Source organism: Drosophila grimshawi, unplaced genomic scaffold (assembly GCF_018153295.1).
Source record: "Drosophila grimshawi isolate 15287-2541.00 unplaced genomic scaffold, ASM1815329v1 contig_44, whole genome shotgun sequence".
In the NCBI taxonomy this organism is placed as follows: Eukaryota; Metazoa; Arthropoda; class Insecta; order Diptera; family Drosophilidae; genus Drosophila; species Drosophila grimshawi.
In genome coordinates this window covers 23,490,976-23,508,200 of record NW_025063240.1, presented here as the reverse complement: position 1 = coordinate 23,508,200, position 17,225 = coordinate 23,490,976, and the positions used below count along the sequence as shown (strand labels likewise).

The 17,225-nt window shown below is 34.7% G+C and overlaps 3 protein-coding genes and 1 long non-coding RNA gene across 7 annotated transcripts; 1 reads left to right on the top strand and 3 right to left on the bottom strand.

Moving 5' to 3' along the window:
* Positions 1-146: 146 nt before the first annotated feature.
* On the bottom strand, positions 147-1,996 carry LOC6556688 (mitochondrial import inner membrane translocase subunit TIM50-B). The gene is made up of 2 exons (XM_032737488.2): positions 1,772-1,996; positions 147-1,642 (listed from the first exon to the last, which is right to left on the bottom strand). Exons 1-2 carry the CDS (start codon positions 1,928-1,930, stop codon positions 698-700), a joined length of 1,104 nt encoding a protein of 367 aa, XP_032593379.1. The 5' UTR covers positions 1,931-1,996; the 3' UTR covers positions 147-697.
* A 264-nt stretch (positions 1,997-2,260) lies between these two features.
* LOC116805469 lies at positions 2,261-3,211 on the top strand. Of its 2 annotated transcripts, XR_004365201.2 has the most exons (4): positions 2,267-2,434; positions 2,501-2,634; positions 2,764-3,070; positions 3,144-3,211. It is a non-coding gene; the product is annotated as an uncharacterized LOC116805469 (long non-coding RNA). The 2 variants fall into 2 exon arrangements; XR_004365199.2 differs by lacking the exon at positions 3,144-3,211 and having other exon boundaries at positions 2,261-2,434; positions 2,764-3,037.
* LOC6556714 lies at positions 3,106-8,527 on the bottom strand. 3 transcript variants are annotated; one of them, XM_032737493.2, is made up of 5 exons: positions 8,181-8,527; positions 4,317-4,853; positions 3,865-4,002; positions 3,471-3,677; positions 3,106-3,411 (listed from the first exon to the last, which is right to left on the bottom strand). In XM_032737493.2, exons 2-5 carry the CDS (start codon positions 4,813-4,815, stop codon positions 3,383-3,385), a joined length of 873 nt encoding a protein of 290 aa, XP_032593384.1. In that variant the 5' UTR covers positions 4,816-4,853; positions 8,181-8,527; the 3' UTR covers positions 3,106-3,382. The 3 variants fall into 3 exon arrangements, with proteins under 3 accessions (XP_032593384.1, XP_032593395.1, XP_032593406.1); XM_032737504.1 differs by lacking the exon at positions 8,181-8,527 and adding an exon at positions 5,732-8,097; XM_032737515.2 differs by lacking the exons at positions 3,106-3,411; positions 3,471-3,677 and adding an exon at positions 3,755-3,783.
* Positions 8,528-11,301: 2,774 nt separating this feature from the next.
* LOC6556699 lies at positions 11,302-14,805 on the bottom strand. Its single transcript, XM_001983128.3, has 5 exons — positions 14,658-14,805; positions 13,405-13,641; positions 13,171-13,308; positions 12,615-12,794; positions 11,302-12,488 (listed from the first exon to the last, which is right to left on the bottom strand). Exons 2-5 carry the CDS (start codon positions 13,619-13,621, stop codon positions 12,466-12,468), a joined length of 558 nt encoding a protein of 185 aa, XP_001983164.1. The 5' UTR covers positions 13,622-13,641; positions 14,658-14,805; the 3' UTR covers positions 11,302-12,465.
* Positions 14,806-17,225: the final 2,420 nt, after the last annotated feature.

The following is a 17,225-nucleotide window of genomic DNA, read 5'->3' as shown; positions in this document are numbered from 1 at the left end:
ATTACGAATTAAGCATTAATTTAAAAATTGAAGAAAACTCTTCCATTTTGACAATCTTTTTATCATTTCTTATAATTTCATGCAAAATTATTCAAGTTGAAATTCGAGTCATTTTATTATTTTTGACCTAGAAATATTTTATAAAAGTCCATTAAAATTGATTGAATGTGAGAATTACTTGTCCGACTTTAGCAATGGAAGCTCTGGGAGAAAGGGTAACGATTGGGTTAAGTTAACTTCTTGATCTCGCTGGATGTTTTCTTCTAATGAAGGAACACTACTACTTGGTCCTAGTGCTCACGAAATCTGGGTGTTGCTTATATTTTATGCGTGCAAATGTCATTTTCGGTGCTAAAAGCGAGGTCGGCAGATCGTTAACTTCAAGAAATTGCAGTTGGAGATAAGAAAAATGCTTAAAAGGGAAAAGTTATCGATCATTTTGGTAAAAGGTGTCCTCCGCGAGAGTATGATGCAAATTCAGCCAGGCACTGTTAAGAAACTAGCCGAATTAACGGGTGTGCATAGCCTGCTGAAGAATATAAACAAACAATTTCGAAATTTAGAGTGCTTGATATGAACAGATGGCAACTGAATGAATTGTTCTAGGCTATTAAAGTAAATAAACACTTTACACATCATTTTCAAAACAATTTCTTAAATTACAACAATGCAAAGGGAACGTAAAACTTTAAGCAATCTATCTCATGAAACCGCGCGACCAGTTTTTGACCATAGGCTTCGGCTTACTTAACTTCTCAATCTCGTCCGCTTGCATTTGTTCACAAAGCTTTTGCTGATTTTCGCGAAACTTGGTAATAGGCTCCTCAAACTGATTATAATACTGAAGAACCTCGCGCACGTCATCCACTTCGCTGCTTCCTAGGACGCTTAGAAACGAGATAAGGTCAAATAAGGTTGTGTCGTCGTCGTTTCCCGACCAACGTGGTATCGAAAATGTGTTACCCGGGTGCATTTTAGTCGAGTTCTTATCCCAGTCTAAAACTACCACGCGCTTGAGATCACGGTTCAAATTATCAAGATTCTTTACATGGTGACCGTTCACAAAATGAGTTGAATCACGCACAAGACGATACATGATATAACCACTGGGATCAAGGGCATCAAGCAGTGGAAATACCATCATTCCTTGCTCGGCTGTATATACGACGATCTCAAAATATTTGGAGCATTCCCTTAAGAAAACATCTACACCGGGACGTTTTTTAAAACGCCAACCCGTCTGATACGTCCAGTCAGGATGAATAAGTAGATCCTTAACCTCGAGTACCAGGGTGTAGGAAGGTTGTACGTAAGGTGCCTGTAGTGGATCTGGTAGTAACTTCTGGCTCGAAGGTTCCTGAATAAACCGTTGGAAATGATTAAGCGACTTAAAGGTACGCGCTACGTGTTGCTGCACCAGTGGCAACGTGCTGTACTCGTCCTTAACTTCATTTCCGTGTTCATCGAGTGCCGTCTTGCCAAAAAAATAAATAGCCCAAAATATAAAGACAATGCCCCCTATACCACAGACGCCAAAACCAATTTTCATACGCCTCCATGCACTCTCCATTTCCTTTAGTTCGTCCTCTTCCTCCCGTTTACGTCGATCACGGCTCTCATCATCATTGAGCTCAATGGATGTCTGCGGAAATAGTTTGGACAGTATCTGCGTCGATGTTTTCTCACATGTTGAGTTGCAACGATGTATCAAATACACCAGATGCGGTCTTTCCAAGTAGCTGGAGTATAAATTGCATGAATGTATGTTTACCCGATTTCCTGTACACTTGATTCGTGTCTGGGTCTGGACCATGATACTGTTGATCATGGTGTATATGACTCCTGATGTGAGCGTTCGGGAAGTATATAAAAGCTTGCGACGGAATCCTGAGCCCCCATACAGCATCCGCCCTAATGCGATCGAAGTCATTTGCAAAATTGCAACTTTTTTTTGCAGATTCAAATAAATAAATTATTAGGGTTTTCCAATATACGAAAAGGTCACTGAAAAATTTGACATTTTAGTTTAAATCAGGCAGGGAATTTTTGTTTACTTTGGTTTTTTTTAGTTGAATTTTGGCAGCAATAGCTGACAATAAAAATGCGGTTGCTGTGAGTTATTTTATGATGTAAATGATGTATTTTTTTATTTATCAACAATCCCATCGCCTTTTAAAAGAAGTATTGAGGTCTAACGGAAAAATACCATTAAAAAGTCTATAGAAATTGAGTTTGTGTGAGCTGCCAATAGGGTTGCACAGTATTCCATTCATCAAATATGGCGGCGCTAACAAAGATAAAATCCACGGCATACACACTAAAATGGCCCCTTCGAAAAAAGTGCTGCCAGACCGTCAAATCATGATACCACTAGTGAGTGAAGAAACCGAAAGAAGAAGAAATAATAAAAACAAAAAGCACACATCATTTTGCGGTAATTATATTAAAGGTGCTTTTATTAAAAATTATTTTAAGCTTAAGCTTCTAACAATTTTGACAGTCGCCTGCGTCAAACGAAAAGTAGAAGAGGACACAAACAGAATAAGAGGCCCACAACCATTTTTCGATTTTTTACTGACACCGTCTAGTGAACAAAATAAACCATGTCGGCACCTATACACAGTGGATTAGCAGGTAATGGTGTCGGTATGCATAATAAATATCGAAATATCTAACCAATTGCATCTTTCATTTTTTAATTTAGTGGTATTTAAAAAGTAAATGCACATGTACAAAATTATTTATTTTTAAATTTTACTTCAGTACGTTCTGCTCGCATCAAATATTTATTTGGACCACCACACCGAAGTGTGCCAACTAGCCGAGGATTTTACCGGTATCTATAAGCAGGACTTGGCGCGCTAGGATCGAGATTCTGTGCGAAGCCATTCAGAATATTAATCGAGAATTAGAATATATAGCACGTGATGGTTGCAGAATATCCAGTGAGATAGGCAATCGGTATATCCGGAATAAGGCTCAACACCCTGAGAGTCAGTAGCATATTGATCCGAGAAACTTCATTGGTGGCTCATATATCCAAGTGCTGCACGCCATTAGAATAAAACTTGTAGGTTACTTCATTTTAATTTTTTCTTTTGTAAATCATTTTCATAATCAGTGTCGTATTTATTGTCCCTCAGGAATTTGACTGCATTCTTGAATCATATACAAACGACATACAAATAAAATGAACAATCTTATAAAGGTCCACATGAAAAAGAAATATTTTAAACTGTTTATAAAAATATATATATACTACATATTACTATGCATGCTTTGCGCGAACCGGCCCTATTAATCAACAATTTAAAAAATTAATGCTACAAATGTGCTGTTTCTAAATACTTTGTTGATTTACATCTCCGCCCATTTTACAACATTACGCAGGGGGTGATGTAGGACGTATACCTGTTAGTGTAATTGCTGCAGAATTAATTGGCTTACAGTATGCTATATCAGGATATTACCTTTCTCCTTGTGCTTACGCACTTTCGTGTCGCGAACGTCGCCTGGTATCAATTTTTGTACAGTACCGGGATTGCACTTTTTGTTAATTATGCGCACGAGATTGCAAGAGATTGATTGACTACCGTCTTCCGATGCCTTTAATTTATCCTCACGAGTCATCTGCCCAGCGTTGCATGCAGACCATGACCCTTTCTCATAACGGCAAGCTAATAAAATAACGATAATCGATTAAGCGATATAAATATTAACACATATAAACTATTGAATGTAATTGATAAACTGAACTGGAACTGGACATTTAAAAGGCTGTGTCTAGGGGTTAAGAAATTGAGAACTTTTTTAATTTCTGGGCAATATAGCTGTTAAGAAACAATAAAAGTTTTTTCTACTCACTTTTTTTGCATTTCTTCTGTACTGTCCGAGTAGGCAGACAGTGGGAATCGCCTTTTTTCAAATTTAGAGTTCGAGTGCGCATATTGGTCTTGGCATCACACTCGGTCCATGAACTCTTCGCATAACGACAGGTCGGTGCTGTGTACCAAATATATTCTTAATTAGAAAACTTATTACAAATATTTATTATTGATTGAACCTTGGTTGAACTAACTAGCTATATCATTATAGTTATTAAAGCCATAAATGTAAAAAAAAGCTATGTTTTTGATTATTATATATTACATATATATAATATTTTCATGAAATATTTAGACTAACTCAAGAAGATGCTAATTTTAAATTCTTCCAGCCAGAGAATGTACGATGTATTGATCATTTTAAGCCGAAAATAAATTACAGCTTACCAATTCCCACACCTAGTGCCTTCAATTCATTTTAATATAACTTGCCTTTTTCCGATGCTTTTGACTTAGCTCCAGATTTCCTACCAGCGTGATGCTGATGCTCGTGATGCTGAGGCTTCAGCATTTGTCGCTGCTGCTTGACATTGCTGTGCTGACCCTGCTGCAGTTGCTCCTCACCGGCGGATACAAATGATTTTTGTGTGACAGGCTTGTGACCGCCTACATGCAGCATCTTGTTATGAGATTTGTTTGATTTCTTGTTACTATTTTTAGCACGCTTATTTCCGCCACTAAGGTCGCCATCTGGGGCTTTGGCGGGGACTGCAGCAATTCCCTCCTGCATAGCTTCACGCGCTGGACGTGCTAGCACATTACCAGAGTGTGTTTCCATTACCAAATGTGCACCACTAGCGAGTTCTGACAGAGCCAAGTGATAGGTTTTACCACTGTGGTGATGACCATGGCCGTGTATCAAAGTTATCATCAGCGTCAATTTAACTAGTATGAGCATCGTCAATAAGGGCGCGGATGTTAAACAACCCATTTCAGCTTACTCGCCAGGTGCTGGCTCCCTTTACTAATCTGAAATTCAAATGACAATGGAAATAATGAGTTCACGAAAACAAGCTACCCATTAGATATATTTATGCTTAAAGTGTGTGTCTGAAAATAGCTTATGGGATCGATACCCAAACAACTTTTAAAAGTGTCAACAAGTCGCCCTAAAACTAAAAAATCTATGAATAAGTTTGTTAAGCAAATAATCCCATACGTTCAAACTTAGACGTCGATGCTATTCAAGAATATATGGATAAACTCAACGGGATCGGAGATGTCTTACTGAATGCGTTAGACGTTTCGTAAAAAAAACTATTGGAGTTGTCTATTCAGATCCAACTTAGTTTGGCTTTTGTGTCTTAAATTTTGAAGATCAATACCTATTTGATTAATATTCTGTCAGTTCTGTACAAGTCCGTTTTTTTACATTCTTTAATCCCTTCAGGCAGAAAATTTCTAACGATGAGAACCAGTTGTTTAATTGTAAATAAATTGTTGAAGTCTGTTCCAAGTGTATCGCAAAAGGAATGAATGTGCCGGGATACGCTCAATAGCATCACATCAATTTGTCATTTCCATTGTGAGGCTTTTGGCATCCTGTCCAACAAGCAATGCAAGCAGAAAGTCCAACTACACAAGGAGGACGACGGTTTGTTAACACAACTATTTTTATTGATTGATTCGATTTTTGCACGGATTCTCTTTGACCCGGCAAATACCTTGGCTATGGTCCAGACTCAGGCCTATTCCTTTTGCCAATTTATACGGCAGCTATGCACATACACATGTCAACTCTTATCAAATATCTTATTCTTCTGACTCGTTTGTGCAAACTAAACTTAAATAAAAGTTCTGTATAAATGTGTATGTACATAGGTGGTAGAAATGGCAGTTTCACTCACATTTAATTGGTTTTTTAATTGCCAGATGATATTTCCCCTGCTAATTCAGGTGCAAGTCCCATCTTTACGGTTGCTGTTTGTGACGTTTTTGTTATCTGGGCAACGACAACAAATTCTCAGTCAACTACCTACCTAACAACCTCACCTATGTACACAGAGATGTCAGTGTTTAAGAATACCCACAGAAATTCCCCATGAAAGCAGAAATCAGTTAAAATAAGTTTAAAGTAAAAAGTCGAGTTGCAAATAATTTATATTTTATGCATTTTAATTTTCAAGTGATTTGTATTAGAGAGAAATATAATTGAAGCGCTTAATTTGTATAGTAAGTACAAATAGCTTGAATAAAAAAAATAATTTATTGAACTAGCTAGAGTTGTCCGGCTATGCCAAGTTTATTCAACAGTTGTGGGAGGAATATATAAATATCCAGTCTTTGTGAGCCCTTCATAAGAAGAGAAAACTGTAAAATGAGCCAAAAAGAACTAACAACAAGCTAATCAACGCAAAACCCAACCAATGGGGCACAAGCGCTGAACAGGGCCACCACAAAACATTTCAACAATATGTACTTACAACTAGCAAACAAAGTTAAAAACTTTAACTTTAACTTGTACATGCAGATGAGAGCAGTTTTTAATAGTCCAACTTATAGTTCTACTGCCATAACTTTGTCGAAAACAAACCGATTTTAAAAAAAAGCAGGCCTTTTTAATCATGATTGCAATCCTTGTTTAATATTATATTTTAAATTGTAAATGGATTGTATCGTCGAAGTATATTTAAAAATTAAGCCTTCAAAAAGGGCTTGTGAGGACAGGTCAAAACTTTCCGCAGCCATAAGTGTCAAGGCTGAACTTTTGAATGTATACTATATTTATAATTGAGAACGCGGCTCTGACTGGATTTTAAAGTAGTCACATTTTTTAAATCCATGGTTTTTCGATTATACTGTATTTAAATATAGAAATAAAATTATCAATACATTTATGTAAATGCCCCAATTAATGTAGTACACAATCATGCTAAAATATGCAGAGGTATATTAACAATAAGGAGCTGCAACCACTAAAAATCGTTAAAAGTTCATTAAATGTGGTATCTGGTAATTTCGTGCCGTAAGTTGCACATCTGGCGAACACATGAAGCGTCCACGATTTTTCTTTCGCTCATTTCTGACGCAATAAGTGAAATAATTTATGGATGAGTTGACTGATGTGAATTGTACAACTATGTATATATATGTTTTAGGACTGCGCACAAGGAACTACAAGTGTTGGCAGCTGTAACTGCTATTTTACAAAATTATTTATTTAAAGCAATGCAATGCAGCTACATGTATCAAGTTTTCAGACATATGAAGTTTATGAAAGCAATTGAGGTCTGGGTCTCTCATAATGCATTTATTCGCACAATTTAAGTATACTGATTCACTTAAATAATTGTAATTGTATCATATGAAAGGCAAACAAAGCATAAAAGTGAAGACAGTGAGATACTGAGCAGGATACAAACGTATATGCTCTTTTTTTCCTACTGAATTTTTAGTATTAAATGCTGTATTAGAAACAAGTTATGTCTGTAGCATGCCTAGCAGGCTGAAGTACACCCGCTCAGCTCTAAATTAGACGTGTATTAAATTTAAACATTAGACGCATTTAAGTATCATACAACAATTTTACAATTGAAGAACTTTCTTATTTAATTCAGACTCCAATATATATCGTACTATTCCAAAATTAGGCAGATGCCAGTTCAAGAAGCCGTATGCTGAGAAACATGGCTTGACTTCTTTCTTTCTCTTCGAGGCCATATTTTGTTGTTCTATTGTTTACTCGTCCATCAAATGTCTTCTTTTTTTTGACGAAACTATTTGATGCCACAGAACAATTGAATATTCACAAAGGATAGAAAGCACCGCTTGTGTTTTGGCAATATCCTGGCCAGTATGCACATATATTGAAATACATACATACCTATGTGCATTGTTAAGCGACCAAAACTATTGTTGTATGTGTTGTGCCTCTTTTTGGCGACAATAGCTATACATATTGAGCCTCTTTGTAGTATGTCCTGACCCACTCATCTCACCAATTGGTTTTGCTCTTGCGCTGGTACTTTATTGTCCTTTGGCTAACGAACCACATGGTAATAAACCAAATAAGTAAAAAGGTTACAGTCGAAAGCTTCCGACTTCTCAATACTCTATTCCCTGTATACAACTCAAAACAAGTGGAACAATTAATTAATTAATTGAACGTATTCGAATTCTATATTTTATTTTATGTCACAGGCTGCATCTTAGTTGATGTCATTATTTCATTAGGTTACAAAAGCAATTGTATTAAGAAACGAGCCGGTGTGTCGCTATCTGCATATATAGAAATATCTTAAGCCTTATGCCACAAAACAGATTCAATTGAATTAGTTATATTGCGTATTAATTTACCTTGTTTTGATTAAACTTTGCTTTTATCAAATTAAATTTGGTTTTTTGTAAGTCCGAACATGATCAATTTTGGGAAAATATAGCGTGGAGTTGCGTTCTATCTACACAGTCGTAGACTCTTTGACGATTCGAGTAAAAGTTGTTTGGATTATGTTTTGCTGCGCACCCACCACAAATTATAACACAAACAAATACACGAGAGAGTCTCACTCAAAATGGTCTCTTTTAACAGTTGTTGCACTCTAGTAATTCCTTAATGCTATGCTTAAAATCTCAATTGGTAAAAATTGTAAAAATATTTTTCACGTGCTGCCGCTGCCGATCGACACTGTCCAGAGCTCTGCAGGAACTGAGTGGAGCTGGCAAATGTTGTGGCTTGTGACGCAGCAAGCAGCAAGCAACTCTTGAAATACGAGAGGCAACGAAATAACTCAGCTTGCTACACACTCAATACACTGAGCGAAATGTCATTTGAGTTAGAGCTGACTTATTCATATTCATTCTCATTCCATTGTATTGTATATGTACGTACATACATGACATTTATTCTTATCAATAAATTTGTATTTTATATTATTGTTGTTATTGTGGCGCAACGTCCCATCAGCATGTATCAACCTCGTCTTTCGTATATGATTGATGAGAGGAAGTAACTGCATGTAATTCTAGATAAGAATTTATAAAATTAACTTTATTTGTAAAAAAAAAAACTTTATTTACATTAATATAAGGCGCTATTTATCGTATATAAACCGCATAATGCGCAAAATCTTTTCTTAGCATTTTTAAGTTCTTTGATAAATAATTTGCGATGAAACAAATTTCATAGCTTTTAGTACAACAAGCAAGAAAGTTAAACAAGGAATTCGAAATTGTGTAATAGCAGTCAATCGATAAGATTCACAAAAATTTTACTTTTGGACATAAGTATATACACACATTATGTGTATTTGAGTGCGAGTGGTACTCTCCATTCCGTGAGATAGGAAACAAGTTTTGAGTGAGATTGTGGCTTGAGTGGGTCAGAATCAAGTCCACTTCAACATTGCCGGCAGAGTGCACAGTGAACATTGTTTTGATATAATACCAAAAAAATATATCTGGCGGGCAGCTCTGCAGCCAGGCAAGGCAAGTAAAATGAAAAAATGAAGAAAAAAACAAAATAAACATAATACTGTTGATGTGGCTATGTGCATATGTATACGTTTAAATGTACACATATGTGAATGCTCTATTTACGTACATATTCATATGTATGTATATCGTTCGATATATTTTTTCTTTTGGCTATACGGTTTCATTTATGTATGTATGGGTCTTTTCTTTTTTTGTTTCTTTGTTTATTTTTCTGATTCTTTCAACATGTATGCCATACAATCATTCATATGCATGTATGCATGTACATAAGCACAATTGAGCCTGACCAGTCGCTTGAGCCACAAGGCTGTAGGTTCTTGGGCATCGGACAAAATTTGTTTATGTGCTGAGTTCGCGTTTCCCCAGCAAAGACAGTAAACAACTTAGATTTGACTTTAAATACAATTTTTGAGTATTCTGGATTTGCTGCGCATGAGCATAACATACGACTTTTTATCACATACCAACTAAACGAGTCTCTAATTCCGAACGCTCTTGTATGGTAACTGCACTCTCTACGCTTGCGTTCTCTCTCCTCTCCCTATGTGTTGTATCATCGGCGTCTTGCTCATCTGCAAGTTATATCTCAAATTTTATTTTTGTGTTGCTATGTGCCAATGTTCTCTTCTCTGAACCCAACACTCCCCGCAATGATTTTCACAAGATTTCTGGTCTTGTAGTTATTGTAAGTTTTGGTTGAATGGTATTTCTATTAAATAATTCTTATTGGACTAGGTCTGCAACCTATTACATGAATTTACATTCATTAGACCCTTAGCTTCTGCAAGGGAGTTCAGTAAGAATTCATTTTCAATAATAGCATTTAGTAATGAGATAACACATACTGGAAATACATCGTCATGTCGCCATTGTTGATGACGTTGCTGAAATGTGAAAACAGATCCCGGTGGCATCACCTTGCATTAAAAATACTCGTAGCTGTATAACCATGGAAATAGTATTAAAGATGACGCGGCAATCGAAGCGGCACATACTTTTTCGCAGACTCACAATCATATTCATGCATATGCAACTTGATACGATACGAATGGGCTGATTATATGTATATATATACATATACGTGAATATACATATATTTTCTTCGTGTTTACTCAGACTTTATTCAAATTGTTCCCAATGTGAATTTGCAACAACGCTGTTTGTTAACCAGCTTCAGTCCCTTTCCTCAGTTGCAGCAGCAACAAATGTCAAGTATTAAATTGCTAGTTCCTCGAATTACTTTGTATATGAGTATGTATACATTAACTTACTTATGTATGTGCACATACATAAATATATTCCTTCGACAGCTCACTTAATAATATCGATTGCACGCGCTGATAGATGCCATTTTCGTATACTTTTCATTCACAAACGATATAAGCGTCAACTGTTCTGTATGTTCGTCTGTTAAAGCTTGTCTGCAAAATAACTTTATATTAATTATGTTAATTTTTGATTAAATATACATATGAATATGAAAAGAAAAACTAAAGTTATCAGAAGCACATAGTAAAAATTATGGTGTTGTATTATTTTCTAATTAGCGCAGAGTGCTTTACACCACACCTATTTTTTGGGAGAACTTTTTTCAAGCATTTGGTTTTTAGGAGTGGTAGTTAGGTCAGCTGAGGTGTTCTGAAAAATAGCAGGTTATCAAAGAAAATCAAATTAGTTAGTTTTAGTTTTTATTTAAATGTTCATGTCAATTTTTTATTCATAATATTTTTATGTAAGTTCAGTTACTTTTTTTTGTTTTCATTTTACCTTTTTATGTTATTCTTATTTAATGTATGTAAATATGTATGTATGCAAATGACTATATCGCATGTATATAATTTCTGTTTTAATTGTGTTTTTTTTTTTACTTTGAATTCTATTGGTTGCCTGATAGAATACAAATAATTTCAATTAAACGCGTTTGACATCAAATATTTATGTAAATTTGTTTTTTTCACCACTTACATATGCATATGTATGTAGATACATATGTGCAGTAGCCATACATGTACATACATACGTATGTACCCACACATGTAAGATCCAAGGGATCGTTCAGTTTATGTTTGTATAATAATAATTATGATTGATTATTCGTTAAGTACATTTAGTCATAAACAACTCTTAAGAAATTCAATTTGAGGGTTTATTAAAAATTTATTATTATTATCATTATTACCTTTAGGTTTATTATTATTATTATTATTATTATCAGCTACAACTGATAATGTACTTGCAGAAAAGATTACTACGTTGTATACAACATTTCACTGTATTTGCATTTTTATTATTTTTTATTTTTTTTTTGTTTCAATGACCGCGAGTGCCTGTATGATTCTGGGGTGTTTCTATTTAAGAAGAATAATAATTACCAATAATCATATCGGATTTAGTTAATAGGGTATTATGAACGTTTTTAAAATACCAATCGTTTTTGGCATAGTGCCTAGACATAGTCAACCATCGGTCATCGTCTCTTTGTTACGTCGCAATACTATTGTATCACTTTTTACAATATTTACACTAAGTGTTTTCTTTAAATGTTGTATTTACTGTACCTCTAAATTTTGTTTTATTATTTATTACTTATGTCAATCATATTTTCCACTGGTTGTTCGTCTATTCTCAGTTTATATTGAGATCAAATACAGAAGCTGATATTTTTAGACGAACATTTTACATTAATTCGAATAACTTTAGTTTAATAAAAAGGGTTTTTATTCACGTTAATATAAAGTTGTTTTTATAATTACTTGGCTAATGCATTATGAAAATTGTAAGACAGTTTTCCGTGGTATCGAGCTTCATATCTGCCGGATCAGTCAAACTAGTTTTATCAATTTGGAGAATAATGGTTTTTATTTTTAATGGATAAACTAAATTTTTGGTATGGCTCTACGTATTATTCATACAAATTCTGCATACAATTTGTTTATTTATAGGTTTTAATTTACTCGGTTTCGGTTTGTTTCAAAACAAAACTACAATTTTGTAATAGGTGTATTCAAATAGAACTTTACGATTATACATTATTTGGGTTTATCTGTAACGTTGTTATTTTGGGTTTCATATATTTTTGTAAAACGAGTATCAGGAATAAAAAGTAACATGTGAATTTAAAAAATCAATGCGATTTCTGACAGATTATTTAAGCACGTCCTTTGCGAGCAGCTACGAGATATAAAAATAATTTATATATATTATTCTAGTTGTTCATTAAATAAATTCAATATTTCAATATTGAATGTTTAAATAGTTTATAAGATAAGTTTAATATGTCAGCCGTCGATTACCCACCTTTGTCCTTATTCTTACGCTGCTCCTTGGCACTCTTATCCTTGGACTTGCCTGGCTTGCAGTTCTTCTTAATTATGCGGGTAGCTTCGCATGAAGGATCGCTGGTCGCCTTTAATTTATCAGCTCGGGTCATTTGTCCTGTGGTGCATTCAGACCAAGAACCTTTCTCATATCTACAGGCTGCAATTCATTATGAAAAAATTTGCAGCATTTTTGTATTATTTTTATTTTGTATATCCTGATCGCATTAAAAATGAATTAAATGGGCCTATTGGTTTTGTGTAAATATATGTAACAACAAGAAGGAAGTATCTGCAAAGCCACAAGATATATATATTCTTGATCAGGATCAACAGCATTGTCGATGTAGTCATATCCACATGTCTGTCTGTTAGTTTGTCCATCTGTCTGTATTAAAAAATTGATCTCATAGGAATTGATAGGAATTCCACAACTCTTTTTGATTCATTTAAGTGTGCAAAACTTGAGCTTACAAAATTCTATCATTCTTTCTTGTTGTGTATTTTAGTAAGTAATTAACAATTATTATTATTACCTTTTTTGCATTTTTTCTGAATAGTGCGAGTTTGATCACAGGCCGGATCACCCTTTTTCAATGTCAAAGTTCGGGAACGTGTGTTAGTCTTAATATCGCATTCAGTCCATGGGTTTTTTCCATAACGACATGAAAGACCTGTGAAAAATATAAAGTTTATAGAAATGGTTGATTTATATTGTCCCAAATCTCAAACGTTTTTGAAAATATTATGCAGAAAATAACTGAACTCACCGTCGCTTTTTGTCCCGCGCTCATTGCGTATTAAGACCTCGTGATCATCTTCCTCCCAAACTTCACCCTGTATAGCTGTTGTTGGTTGTGTCAACTCAGCTACGGGCAGGGCTAGTGGAGTTTCCTGCCCTTCTGTAGTACCACAAGCTAAATTGGACAGCAAAGCTGACCATGTAAAGATCGTTGCTACCAAAAACCTTTTGCAATTATGTCTCATTGTGCAAATGTGTTGATTGCCTAGAATTTTGAAACATTGTTTCAAGCCGGTTATTATTGAAGAAAAATACTGTAATATCCTGTTAACGGCTTAGCATATTTTTTCCTTAATATTCCTGTAACGTACTACATTAAGTTATGTCGTTAGATTACAAGAATAAGCTATTCGATATAATCATAATTAAGTAACAAAGGATTGCCCAGCTTTCCGTAAAGGCTTTGCGAATTAATATCAATATATTTATCAATGTAATTTTTCATTAATTGTAATCTACCAACCGTATGCATTTACGTAAAGTTCTGTCGCCCGAATCTAACGAATAAACACATAGTTCAATATTTTTTGTTCTTAATTTTTGACAGAATGTGATTCGATGAATATATATGAGCTATTTTGAATTCTCAATTTCACCAGTACAATTTATCTTAAGTATCGACAACAATTGATAGAAGTAAACATTTGTTGTAGCTGCTGAATACCTCTGTCATTAGATTTTAGCTGCGTGGAAAACAGATTATTTATTTACATATAAAAAATAAATTATATTGCATTTGTGGTTGAGCTTTTGAGCTGCTTTAATGACTTGGTCCAGCCCAAGTATTTGGCATTTATCTATGGTAACTCATTCATAGAGAAGCATAAGGCATAAAAAGCATGAGGCGTCGAAAGCAATAATATTAAAACCTTTTTACCAACAACTTATATATGAATATACACCTCGCCGTAAGGTGTATACCGAGACGTAAGGTTCTCCCACGAGGCTATTTAATTAAAATAATTACTTTACGCTTACCCTCTACAAGCGAATTCGATAAAGAGTCCTTATGTGCTCAACTATGTATATAGTGACGCAATATACTGCTCTATATTTGTTAATCCAGACACTGGCACAAAAATTGTGGAAAAACACAAACAACGATAATAAACTTGAATAGCTCTGCTTTTAAAATAAAGTTGTGTTCTTTAAGCTTTTTTCAACCTTTAAAGGTACTAATTACGTAGCACACACACATAGAAACATGAATCTTGAACTAACCGTTATACACACAAAAATTGCTCCTCCACGATTCACACCAAGGAAGTCAATTGGCTCAGGCTATGACTATAACTGAGGCTGTGCACAGTGTAAGAAATTCGACTGCAAATTTTTCTGAACTGCCTTCGTTGCGCGACTCTGTGAAACTGAATACCAAAATATGCAAAAAGCTGCAAAAAGCCCCGAATATCCTGTAGGATATTATGCTCTCGTCCAAGTGCCATTCTCTTTCTCTCTATTTCCTCTATTTCTTTCTTTCTATACCTCTCTCTCTCTCTCTCTCTCTCTCTCTCTCTCTCTCTCTCTCTCTCTCTCTCTCGTTCTCTCTCTTTTAACATAATTTTTGTTATGTGTACTCAGAGAAGCGCACCTAGGTTTTTTATCAAAAAGCTGCGCATGTTCCAAAAATAAACACAGATAAACGTTGCAGCTACGTTATGCTTCCTGTTTTGAGCTGCAGGCATTGTTGCAACTCAACGTAAATTGAAGGAATACATTTTTCAAAATAATAAAAGTCCTGTTGTATATTATATGAGAGAATCTAAGTGTAAAATAGTGAGTTAAGCAATATTGTACTTTGTCCTTTTGCCTCGGTCACTGAGGACTCGATGTCCGACCGGAACAACGACAATAGGAACAATTAGTTTAAAGATTTAGACGTACATATCAGCCAGTAGTAGAACAGAAAACATATATATATAAACATTTTTTAAAACGTACAAAAACATAGTGATATTTTGAATTCCGGAGTCAAATTTACAAGGATATATTATCTTCGACGTGCCAAAGGAAATCATTATATCTTGTTTTAATATATATGTGGATGAATAATAAGTTATTTCATTTTTAAATTGTCCTTAAAACTGAGCTTACTTTAACAGAATTCAAAGCAACACCGCACAGGTATATACCGCCGTCAACTGAAGCAGGGCAAGATGCTGTGAACAACAGCTGTCATAAAATTTAATAATGCAAATGTAATTAAGTCATATGGTTAGTCCAAACAGACAATTCACAACAAACAAATAGGGCGGTCATGGGCAGAATTGTCATTAACGCATAGAATTACTGCATTACACTTCTATGAAGGTAAGCGGACTTAAGCGCATCTCTCATATATAGTATATATAGTATAGATAGTATATAGTATAGTGATAGTGGAGGTGATCGTTACGTGTAATCATATCCTGTTCCAAAAACGCTGCATCTATTATTTTATTGTTAATAATTTGCAACGCCAGAAGCGCATTTTAGAAAGTTAGTTGTAACGTCTATTAAATGTTTATATTTTCTAAAATTAGTTAACAAATCAATTTGTATTTAATGTTTACATATTCATGATAGGTGAAATGGGATAAAATAAAAGGACTTATAATGACACTCAATATAAGAAATGCTTTCATTTTAGTACATACACACTAACCTACTGGAATGAAACTTAACAAATATGTAATAAAGTAACTGCACACACCAACTCTTTAACCAGTTTATCCATTAAATGTTACACATAATTAAGTTGCACATACAACTGTAAGCCCGAGGCAAATCCAGCAAGCTAGCGGTCATTGCTGCATTTGGCTGTGGCTAACAGATGCAGTCAAGCAAAATATCACGTGCGTGGAATTCATTTGTAATTTAATGCCTACGAGGACAGCATGTGCGCTTCTCCTAATTGTACGAGTACAACAGTGCACATCACTGCACATTTGGGGCAAAAGTCCAAATAGGACTTCTCTCATTTCCAGCAATTCAAGTTTTACAGCTTTTCCAAAGTGTTTTAACTTTAGTCAATTGAACCACCTTCAATAAAATAAAAAGTTACCTTTAAGTAGTCGAATCTAAGATATCCTAGAACACAAATTGCATAAATACCTCTTATACTATTTGTAATACATATGAGCATAAGCTTATCAAGAATTCCGTCATAAATTCAGTAATCTGTATTCAATAAGCATAAAATGGTTCTCCATCCATAAGTATATGTTGTTGAATCAGCTAAAGGACACCTTAAAATATTCTACAAAGAAAACCAGATCATTTGATTAACAATAAGTGAAACGGGATTAACTTTTGACATTCATTTAGACTGTGATAATCATATAACTACAATACTTATGTGTGCCTAATATGAAATAAATAATTGTATATACGAGCGCAAATTTGAACGCAAGATGAATCGTATGGGTGTAATTTCAAACTTTTATGCTTACTTTTTTAACATTTTTTCAGTTTTGGCACAAGTGTTTGTTGCCAATATAACACATATGATATGTATGCTCTACACCGACCCATTGAATTCCCCCTCTTGCACCCACCCTTTTCACACTGCCACAAAAACAGTCGATATCTGTGCGCGATTCAGCAATTTTCCAATAATAACATGAAAGAATATTTTCGAGTCAACTTCTCAAACCGGAGATATCCTGTCCCCATATTTAAATAGCCCAATAAATACAACACATATACATACATATACGTAATTATGCTCCTAAGTATGCGCACATATTCACTCGGCCAACTAAGCGCTTGGGGCAGCGCCAGCGCTCTATTTTGCCCCTGTTCTTTAAC

What these genes read in the sequence shown, in the direction of transcription:
- LOC6556688 (XM_032737488.2), bottom strand. Translation starts at nt 1,930, where the DNA reads ATGACTTCGATCGCATTAGGGCGGATGCTGTATGGGGGCTCAGGATTC. An exon ending in TCAAGTGTACAGGAAATCGG is followed by an intron (nt 1,643 to 1,771) that starts GTAAACATACAT and finishes CTATTTCCGCAG; the next exon opens with ACATCCATTGAGCTCAATGA.
- LOC6556714 (XM_032737493.2), bottom strand. Translation starts at nt 4,815, where the DNA reads ATGGGTTGTTTAACATCCGCGCCCTTATTGACGATGCTCATACTAGTT. An exon ending in GTCAAAAGCATCGGAAAAAG is followed by an intron (nt 4,003 to 4,316) that starts GCAAGTTATATT and finishes TTTGGTACACAG; the next exon opens with CACCGACCTGTCGTTATGCG. An exon ending in ACAGAAGAAATGCAAAAAAA is followed by an intron (nt 3,678 to 3,864) that starts GTGAGTAGAAAA and finishes TTATTTTATTAG; the next exon opens with CTTGCCGTTATGAGAAAGGG.
- LOC6556699 (XM_001983128.3), bottom strand. Translation starts at nt 13,621, where the DNA reads ATGAGACATAATTGCAAAAGGTTTTTGGTAGCAACGATCTTTACATGG. An exon ending in GCGCGGGACAAAAAGCGACG is followed by an intron (nt 13,309 to 13,404) that starts GTGAGTTCAGTT and finishes TATTTTTCACAG; the next exon opens with GTCTTTCATGTCGTTATGGA. An exon ending in GCGTAAGAATAAGGACAAAG is followed by an intron (nt 12,489 to 12,614) that starts GTGGGTAATCGA and finishes TATATCTCGTAG; the next exon opens with CTGCTCGCAAAGGACGTGCT.